Source organism: Acanthisitta chloris, unplaced genomic scaffold (assembly GCF_000695815.1).
Source record: "Acanthisitta chloris isolate BGI_N310 unplaced genomic scaffold, ASM69581v1 scaffold23940, whole genome shotgun sequence".
Classification (NCBI taxonomy): Eukaryota; Metazoa; Chordata; class Aves; order Passeriformes; family Acanthisittidae; genus Acanthisitta; species Acanthisitta chloris.
Genome location: NW_008651862.1, coordinates 53,733 through 64,637, shown reverse-complemented (window position 1 = coordinate 64,637; position 10,905 = coordinate 53,733). Strand labels below are relative to the sequence as shown.

The 10,905-nt window shown below is 38.9% G+C and overlaps 1 protein-coding gene across 2 annotated transcripts in view; it reads right to left on the bottom strand.

Moving 5' to 3' along the window:
• Window positions 1-10,905, bottom strand: part of RUNX1T1 (runt-related transcription factor 1; translocated to, 1 (cyclin D-related)) — a 93,478-nt gene that overhangs the window by 40,687 nt on the left and 41,886 nt on the right. For both annotated transcript variants that reach the window (XM_009074830.1, XM_009074839.1), the window contains exons 2-4: window positions 8,068-8,205; window positions 4,083-4,324; window positions 2,232-2,321 (exon numbers count right to left, since the gene is read on the bottom strand). In XM_009074830.1, the coding sequence (XP_009073078.1) occupies window positions 2,232-2,321; window positions 4,083-4,324; window positions 8,068-8,205 (470 nt within the window). The remainder of the gene's footprint in view (window positions 1-2,231; window positions 2,322-4,082; window positions 4,325-8,067; window positions 8,206-10,905) is intronic.

The following is a 10,905-nucleotide window of genomic DNA, read 5'->3' as shown; positions in this document are numbered from 1 at the left end:
GGGAAAATAAATAAAAAATTAATAAAAATCCCAAACACGATACCTCTCCTGCTCCCAGTCAGAAGTGCTTTTGAAGAAGTGTTTTAAGAAACTACTTCTTCAAAGAACAATGTTAAGTACAGGAAAGGTGCAATAAAATATATATGTAGGATAGGTATAGATATAATAACAACACCCTTGTTCTAAATATTTCATTTTGATGCTTTTATTAATAAAACTACACAATAATTTTATTCAAACTTTTCATTTAACATGGTTTTGCATGTTCAAGAAGCACTGACCAATGAAAGATCAAAAATTTACTGATGTGGGGATTTATTATATGAGGTTTTTAAAACAGTATGGTTTTTTTCCTAAAGAACTTGTTCTTGCTTGAAAATTTCTACTTGGGACTCAACATAACTGGATTGCACAAATTCTGATTCCCCCACCCCACACACATTAAGATTGGCTTGTAAGTTATTTCAACTGTTTTAACTGAAATCAAAGGAATCCTGGACAGCTGGCATCAAAAATGCCATTAACTCTCCTTGCTCATCCTCTACACACAATTGCCCATTTATCTCACCCTCTCCCATCGAGCCTGAGTGTGTGCACAGCAGAAGACAACACTTTGCTACATCTTTGTATTTTATAACTTTTCGGCTCCCTTAAGTTGGTAAGTTCTAGTCTGAAACATCTCTAGTTCCCAAATAATTATGGAAAATACTATCACTTATGGAGAAAACTATATGCAACCCCTTGCAAGATGTCAAATCTAATTAAATCTTTAGAAGAATTTCAGCGCTAGGCAGAGGGGTGGTTTCCATATTTAGAGCATCCTCCTGACAAATAAATCAATTCAAAACACTCTATGTCATATTCTTACTGTGTATAGTCAAATGGGCTGGAAGAAAAGAAATTAAAAAAAACCCAGTACAAATAATTACTTGATATGCAGCTCACTTCCTCCCATGTCAGATTTATGGGACTCTTATTTAGAAGGGCAAGAATGGTAGTCCATACCACACAGTGCTCCCCTGGTCAGAGAGCTTGCAGGCTGACTGATAAACTCTTTTAGTGCCAGCTTCTAACAAGCTTCTGGCACCAAAGTCAATTAATTCTGAAGTGGCTTTTAAAAGGAAAACAAACTAGATGCCATGGAAATAAACCAGAATGATTTAAGCAGGAATATCAGAGTAGATATAACTGCAAGTGGAAGAGCATATTCAATTCCAAAAAGAAAGTATCTGGCAGCATACCAAAGTAACAGCTATGCTATCTGCACAGAGCCCATATGACACAGCCAGCCAAGGATGGGGAAAACATGAAAGCAAACACACTGAGGATACTAGTGCTTCAGAACAACAGAATAGCTAGGAACACTTATACACATGGACTAAAATAATGCAAAATGTCCACCCACACATTGACAATGAAAGAAAACCCATATGGGAACAAAATATACCTTATCTCGGGGAAAATTCATCTCCACAGCAAAACCAAAACAGAATACAACATGATCTGAGAAGGCAACATTGACTGCTCAGAGATCACAGCAGATCAGAGGAGGCAGTTACTAGCAGGTGAGACACAGAATAACTTCCTGACTTCAAAGAAGGTACTGTTTCCCTGATTCCTATTTTGCACATCATATATTGTAATTTATTAATTGGCTTCTGGATAAGACTTTGTCTTTGATTTTTAATAAAAGGTGCATAAGCATAAACCAGTGGACAGAGCCACCAACGTTCTTAAGACACCATATTTACACAGTGGCTGGAATCAGAAAAAGTAAGTCTTTTAGTTGGATGGCTGAGTGTTACAACCTCATTGTGAACTTATGATCAGCAGCACTTTAGAAATGGGCTGGTAGTAAGAATTCCTGACATCCCCTTACTCTGAATCACACAAAGTTTGCAAAACTCTAGCTTTTTGCAAGCACGTGGCATTATCATATTTATAAACAGGTCTCAAGGCTTTGTTTGTAAAACCCTCTGTACCTACAAATGAAAAATATAAAACAAACAACAGTGATTATAGAATTAGGGAACAGACAGTTCCCGTGAACAGCCAGAAATGATCCCCGAACCATGCACTCAGAGGCAGTTACATACACTAAGCCATGGAAAGAAGCCCTTAAATGTTATTCATTTCCCTGACTCTCTTAAAAAGAAAAACTGTAACACACATCTGTGACCTAGCAACAAAATGGTTTGAAATACTTTCCAGATCACTGAACTGTGCAATACCTTTAAAAATGGGATGACAAAAGGTCGCAGTGGGAAGTTAGTAGCTTCTTGCAGTTTGGAATGAAATTCTTCAATTGTCAAAGTAGAATTCTGTTGAGAAAAAAAATCTGTCTTGGTGACAAAATAATGAAAACACTTAGCAAGAGAAACAGTAACCAAAGCTGTCTGAAATTGCTTAATAACTCGTTCTTGATATTGATAAGAGGATAAAGAAAAGCGAGCTGCATATTAAATTATTACCTTATTAAAATACTCAAAGAAAACCACCAGCATCTCAGACATTCAGTGCCTGTTGCTTCGAGCACAGTTTAAGCTCTCAGGTGCAAAGCATGCATATGTTTTCACATTCCAAACATCAGTTGAAGTGGCTTTTCACAATTTTTTTTTCATTTCTCATTTTTCTACTATTTTCTTCTATTATATTTTCTACTGGTGACTCTTGTAATTTTGTTCACAATGCAGAAGTTGTAACTGGCATGCACGGACAAAAAAGATCACGCTTTTTAAAGGCACATTCCTTGTTGTTTGAGAAGAAAAGACTGCACTTTGCCTCTTGCACTTATAAAGTGGTTTACTATGTTCTAGGCTATGTAGGAAAGTCATTACTTTGCAGCTGAGGTTGTAATCATGAAGACCACATGCTGACAGGGTTGACCAAGAGAATAGTGTGATATGTGGATTTTCCCAAGGAAAATCTCCTAATTTGCTCCTCAGGCCTCAAATTACGGTAGAAATTAACTGTAATTAACAGCGGGCTAGCAGTTTTGATCTGAAAAAGCAATGGAAGGTGGATGCTCCCAAAGCCATCTTTAGCTTCTCTACTAGTTCCCCTTTCCAGAGAGAACCATGTGACAAGCAAAACCCCACCAAACACATATTTTGGATATGGAAGCAAATGGACAGCAGGATTTATCAATGTTACAATGCCTACATTGAACTTCTTTTTGACACAGACTCAAGTCTGGCACCCACTGCTGTCAGGCAGGGTTTTGTGAAGATACAAGCAGAGGACACCTCAGCCCTAGTATTAACAGTGCTGTCAGTCTCTGCTCCAAATGAAGTCAACTGCAACTGCAGCTGCTCAGAACAGATGTAACTTAGAGCACCACAACAGCATTTTTCTTGGTACATCTAATTATTGCTGAAGGAGATACATGGGAGACAACAATGTCTGGCAGAGAGAGGACTTTACAGGGAATAAAAAGAATCACAGATTCACAATAGTTTGCATCTAAAAGGGCAGCCCAACCTGACAGGTATAGGTAAGAAAGAGCTGAAATTTTCATTCAGCCAAATCATCACATAAAGATAACCTTATCAATAAAGTAACTTAAGCAGCAGCAGTGCATTATCAGGTTCGTAACTGTTGGGTTCAATGATACTGAGAAAAGATTTTCCACTGCATAACTGCAGTCCAACAAATATTCAGCTTATTCTTTTAACCAGTATTCTGGCACTACACATGTATGGCAAGGCACTTTCCCCATCCAACTAAACTGGGCCAGTCAAACAATATTTTACTACATTACATAATTCAAGATATGTCTACATTAGGGGTACTGACAGCACAGAATAAAAACCCTTTCACACCATTACAGCATATTACTATACTGGCAAAATGAGTCAAGGATATACCCAGCTGGGAATAGCTTGTGGGAAGCTAGTCAAGCTACTCATGCTAGCTCTGGCAGCAAGAGCCAGCAGTTCACTCCTGCATGTTTGGTATCCTTAAAGCATGATGTATGCAGTGTAGGTCACCCACTCTTTTACATAATAAACATGTCAAGTGAGGAAGAGGGAAAAGGACAGAAAAATTATCACAGCTATTATATCATTGGTTTTTTTGCTTACCACAAGTCCTAGCACAAGGGTACGCACTCTCTCCCCAATCTCTGGTGAAATGTCATTGCCAAACTGCTGTAAGGTTGTAAGAAATCTCTTCAGTTTGCTGAGCTGCCTAGCTCCACAAGCTGGCGGTAACTGCTGGTTAGCCAGAGAAGAGGAAGAGGAAGAGGATGGCCCATTGCTAAAGCCATTAGGAGGAGATGGAGCTCCATTTAACGCTGTTGGTGAATGGCTAGTGCCATTGGTTACTGAAAGAAAAGAGAAATAGGAGGATAAAATAGAGAAGGGGGTGGGTGGAGAGAGAGAGAGAGAGAGAGAGAGAGAGAGAGAGAGAAAGGAGACAGAGGGGAAAATCCATCAGCTTCTGTTTTCTGTGCTTGACCTCAAAATTAATTAAGTTGCACAATCAAAGATAATTAGCCTTTTGACAGAGCAACAGTCTGCAGTTTATATTTATTTCCCAGTAGCTGGTACTGAACAGTGTATGGATTGGAAGTAACACCAGCTGCCTCTCACACAGCCCCTTCAAAATGCTCCTGGACCTGAAAAGCATCATTTGAATACCAGCCTTTTGTCAGAGGATGTCAAAAAGAGAGAGAGGAAAACAGAGAGAGAAAAAGCACGAGTGCATGTATGATTGAAGACCAAAAAAAATTGCTCTTTGGGGTAGAAAAAAATGTGCAGACATATTTCACGAAGCCTCAATTTATCTCTGAATATTTTTACTTGTGTTTTGTACACACAACTGACAGCTGTGTTTATAAAACAGGACTTTCACGTTTTAACCTTACACCACCCAATGAGAAGGTTATTTTTTCTGATACAGATTTCCTAGCTGCTAACATATGGAGCACACAAACTTGTCTGTGCAGGTACAAATGCTGCCATGCTCACTGTGGCCTGAAGCCTTGCAGCAAGGGCATGAATCTAGACTTCAGAAGACTTCTCAGAGACCATGACCAAATCTCTCTGCTTTCATGTGCCAACTCTAAATCTCTAAAAAGGATAAGAAAGCATTTCCCTCCTGTTGCAAGGTTGCTGTGAGAATAACTATCTAAAGTACAAAGCGTTCAAAATTTATGGCAATGAGATTTATGCAGACATACTGAAGACAACAGACAGTTTTTGGCAGCAATTTCAGTTTGATTCTTACCCACACTCCAGAAGAGAGCAGAAAATCAAACTGAGGACATCCTTTTCCACCCAGGATAATTGGAACAGCAACACTCAAACACACACTGTTGAGGTTGTTTGAGTCTGATTTGCTAAAATGACAGCAAATGGCAAGAAAAAGGATGGCTCCCTAGAAATACAAGAGTACCAGTGCTCTGGCAGGTGTGGGCACACAGCACGAGACTGTATTCAGCAGCAGCCAAGCTCAGCTGGCCCTTGCCCTGGAGAAATTGATTGATTTCTTTTTGAGAAGTCACTCAGATCCTATCCCAAAAAACCCATGAAAAATCAGGAACTTATCTACAATAAAAAAATGCATAGGAGCATTAGTCTAAATTGATTCCTATTTAAAAGCACAACCAAGGCAAGTTAGCAACTTGAAGAACTTCCAACGTTTCTCACTGACAGGCCTTTCTGAAACCAAACATCCTGTTCTTCTTCTGCCATTTTCTTCATCACTCATCCTTATTTTTAGAAAGGAAGTCCCTTTTGAGGGTGGACACCTACTACTAGATCTAATTCACTGCCCTATTACCAGATATAAATCACTACCACAAATTGTGAAGGAGCTTTTGTTGCCCTAGTGACTGAAGTGCCCTTTTGGAGGCACTGCAGAAAAAGCTATCTGAATGGTTATCTAGTTTCTGCTTGTGTTTTATCCTAGTTTTTGGTTGCCTATTCTGGTTGCGTGGGCTAGGGAGAACAAGAAGTGGAAAAAGCAGAAATAGAAAGAAGCTGGCCTCAGCAAGTTCAGCTCCATGTGCGGCTCCAAGCCATGTCTGAGTGCTGCAGTGGAGTGAGATATCTGAGTAAACAAATACAACATGATTGCAAGGAACTCACATAGTCAAAAGTCATCACACCATGAACATAGCAAATGAGGATTGGGAATAATAGCAACATGTCCTGCTCTAGCTTGACATCACCTAACAACTCTGTCACCAGTAAAAGGCTGCCCTAGGCAGAGGGTCCTGAGGCTGTGATGAAGAAAGCACAGAACAGTAGAGTTCATTACCCAGGATAATTACAGGGAGAAGAAAGGTAAAAATTTCTCCCACGACATAAGAAATAAAGAAAGCTCTTTATTTATAATATTTGAACTTGCTGATGGGCAAAGATCTATGTAACTTCTAAAACCAAACCATGTTATTAATAAAATAGAATTTAGCATTTAAAATTTCAAACTAAGACATGTCAAGAATTTTTAATCATGTAAACCAAAGAAAACAAGGATATTCTTGACCAGAAAATAGGTCTGATTTTTTGGCTTGCAGACATTCCCACTGTAGTAAGAATAAATGTAACAGACTCTCCAACAGAAGTGACTATTTACTGTACAAGCTGGAACCACTAAGGCCAAACTCCAAAATCTGATAGGGTAAAAGCCAATTAAAATCAGATTTCTTTAGACTTTTAGCTTTTATTTATAAATAAAGAGCCCCCAAAATCCAGATATGGTTCACACACCTTCCAAAGTCCTGAACTCAATCAAATAAACAAACATCCAGTAATCTTGTGAGTACACTGAGGACTGCAAGACTGATTAAAGTACACTGTCTTATTCCTTTTATGATTGCTAAAGATTACCTTGAACTGTGCCAATGGCATCACCCTAGAAAACTTAATCTGCAGGAGCCCCACCCTGCAAAAAACCTACAAACAATTTAACTTCAGACTGGAGCAGCTTCTAGGATGATTCAGGTGCTAGAGCAAAACATATCTTTGCAGGATCAGGGTCACTGGGTTAAATTTGAGTTTATGTGAAGAGCTGGCACAAACTCTCCTCACTGTTAAAGTTCAACGGAGACTGTCAGGACAGGGTTCCCTGGGATAAGTAGTACAAAGGTCTCCAGCTGGCCCTCTGCATAGAGGTGAATTTTAAATAAGGCATTTAACAGACAGAAAGGGACTAAACAGACATAGGCAAGACAAATAGAAGATGCTGCCTTCATTCTGTTTAGGCATATGTATTCTACTGTTCTAAAAATGTTTTATTTAAAATGTGAAATGTAAACACATTCTCATGTTTATACTATTATAAGGCAGTTTAAAAGAGACCAAAAAATTTGCAGCTAAATCTTGGTAAGAGAAATGTGGATCATTTCATGGCTGTGAAAAGAATAGTCCAGACAACGTGCCAGATTCAAATCTCAGTTACATTGATACAAATACAGGGTAACTCCATCAAGACTAGCAGAATTTGTTGCGTGTTTACATCAATAAACTGAGAAAGAGATGCAGCCCCAAGTGATTTAGAAAAGTGGTCACAGACTAGGAACCTCTTAGATAAAAACTATAAAAGGGCTTTAATTTTGGTTTTATATCAATATTAACTGGACATTATATAGCATTTAAATCAGAATTCTTCATTCAAACCTAAGTGGAGGATAAGTTGGGGGTTTTTTCATTATAAATTATCCCCAGTTTATAAACAAACAAACAAACTTCCTTAAGTTTCTATACAAAAGGGAACAGGATCTCTTAAAAAGCATAATGACATGTAAGGGACAGAGGTTTTCTGTACTTCTCACAAGAGGACTGATTTGAGCATTAAGTACCTGAGAAACTAGTGCTCGCTGTTCTTTGACACTGCAGCCAAGTTGTCAATCAAATAACAACACAACAACACAACTCCGAGCTGAATATCTTAATACCTTCAAGATGTATTAATCTGTTGTGAGCTTAGTTTTGCTTAATTACTTTTCTACAGTACAACCAAATGCTGCTCTGACCTCATCATTTCCTTTCACATATTTTGGTTTTTTACATACAGAACAGAAAGAATATGAAAGAAAAGGAAGAAAATAAGACTAATTACACGTTGTGGGCGTGAATGAACTGGTTCTTGGAGCTCCTTGGGTAGTGGGAGGAGGTGGCATGGTTGGAGGCGTCAGCCTGGATTGTGTCTTCACATCCACGGGTGAGTCTGGCATTGTGGAATGCTTCTCGGTGCGATCTGCAACACACACCACAGGAACACACCGGTTTATTTCTCCAAGCACATCCCCTCTGACAAGAACTTAAAGGTTAATGCAAGAAAGTGAGCCATTCCAACACCTGCTGCAAAAGATTACACCTGCTTATCTACTCCAGTGTGCTCTTCCCAAATTACATCATTGTGCTGGTTTGGGCTGGGCTAACATTAACTTTCTTCAAAGTGACTAGTATGGGGCTATGTTTTGGATTTGTGTGGAACACAGGGTTGATAATGCAGAGATGTTTTTGTTATTGCTGAGCAGAGCTTACACAAAGCCAAGGCCTTTGCTACTTTTGTACTGCCACACTGGCAAGTAAGTTGGGGGTGCATGAAAGATTGGGAGGAGACACAGCCAGGACAGGTGACCCAAACTGACCAATGGGATATTCCATACCATATGACATCATGCTCAGTATATAAAGTGGGAGGAAGAAGGAGGAATGGGGGGATGTTTGAAGTGATGGCGTTTGTGTTCCCAAGAAACCATTATGTGTGATGGGTCCCTGCTCTCCTGGAGATGGCTGAACACCTCCTGCCCATGGGAAGCAGTGAATTAATTCCTTGTTTTGCTTTGCTTGTGTGTGCAGCTTTTGCTTTCTCTATTAAACTGTCTTTATCTCAACCCATGAGATTTTCTAGCTTTTACCTTTTTCATTCTCTTCCCTGTCCTGCTGGTGGGGAAGTGAGCAGCAGTGACTGTGTGGTGTTTGGTGGCTGGCTGGGGTTAAACCATGACAATCATCCAAACCTTACTTAAGAAGGTGTAACACAGATGGTAAGACCTCATTTGTAGCAGTGTTCCATTATCTTTCGTTTTTATTTCTAGCATGTGCAGATGCTACCTCCCAAGCACTCCTGGAGCTGCAATAATGCCACCTCCCTTCAAGACTCGCACGTTAGCCAGGAGGAAAAAATAGATGAAGACACAGGAAGGTAATAAATCCCGTTATGACAACTCTTCTTGAAATAAAACCTGAAGCTCTTTAGTACAGGTGAGATATTGGGTGGAATATAGGTGGAAGCCAGCTCTTTTCATGTCTCTTTGTAACACCTGCTGCTCTCTCCATCGCTTCTCTTTGTAAGCATGGAGAGATACTTATGTTAAATACCACATGCCTCCTGGATCACTTTACTGCTGTGCCCCTGGATATTCTCTCATTCACCAAAAAATAAAAACAACATGCCAAAATGGTAAGTCAGTTGTCTTACATATATGCCATTGTTTTAAAATAAGCATGTAAGTTTGCACCTTCAGACATTAAGAACTCTAATGTTCAAAACCTGCAAGACAAGCAGAAACATACCTCCCCAAGAAAGCAAAACAAACAAAAGGCAAAACCAGGCAGAAAAATTAACACATCTCTTGCAACTAAAGATCTAAAAATGCAAGACGTTTGATATAGAAGCTACAGAAGTGTATGTATTCCTTTTTCCAACATCTTTTTGCATACATCTATGTTAAAATATTTTTTAATCCATCCATGTCCTTAGGTTTCATTTATCAAGAATTGACAAAACATGACAACATTTACCAATTGGAAGCAAAATTAAGGCTTCCTTACTCATGCCGGGAGTTTAGCAAGCCATCTTGAGTAAAGATGAGTACAATCAAGTTTAGCTTTTAATGGGCATATGTGAAATTCTTCCACCCCTTCTCTGGGCAGCTGGGGATATTTATTTATACACTGCCCTACAAAAGTCTTCCTGAGCTCCAAGAAACTATTTTGCAAAGCAAGTAAGTGTCGCCGCTAATGGGCAAGCATGTAGGTCTGTGGTTTTAATTCAAGACAATAGCAAAGCCTGTCACGTTCTATAAATTCTGTCACTCCACTTTGCGACGTGCTGTTCTTCTTCTTACTAACAACATACAAACTTCAATGAAAAAATCATATCTGAAATTTGCCCTGAGAGACAATAAGATAAATGAAATACAATACACCCATTTAACAAAAGAAGGGCATGTTTAAAAGAGCCTCAAAACACTTAATTATCAGGAAACTTAAATTTGAGGAAGTTACCAAAAAATAAAATATTGGGGGAAGAACAAAACAACACACACATACCCCCCAAAAATTGACACATAACAGATACCAATCTTTAGGTGCCTGAAACTGAAGGAACTGAGGAAGTAAGTCCCAGAGGTGCAGTGTGTCAGGTACTGCAACTATAGAAGCCATCTTCACCCTTTGCAGAAATGCCTACAGGCAATGTTTCAGTTCTCAGGGAAAGGGAGTCATTTCATACAGAATTTAGAGACAAGTTTGGGGAAGATGAACAGTGAAACACCCCCAGAACAGGATGAGGGGAATACAGATACAATTTTATAGCATCTGTGGTGTTGATCTAAGGTTAGTAAACCTCAGCTGTGGAGGAAAGAGTATCCAAAATGATTAGCTTAAATATCAAGGCTACTACACAGATAACTGAGGTATGATTTGCAAAACAAGCAACAGTAAATTATTACATGCTGAAAAACAAAAGCAAGTTTCTAAACATATTCTATATGTATTTCCTTCCCATATCACTATACTAAAACAGTTACATCTATATCTTCAACAAGCCATTAATTTAATATAAAGAACTATGAAAACTCGTCTTGAAATGTTAATTGCTTCCTTAATAGCCGAATTCATCTTGCACTCACCTCAACCAACCTCAGCAACAAGGGAATAAATAGCT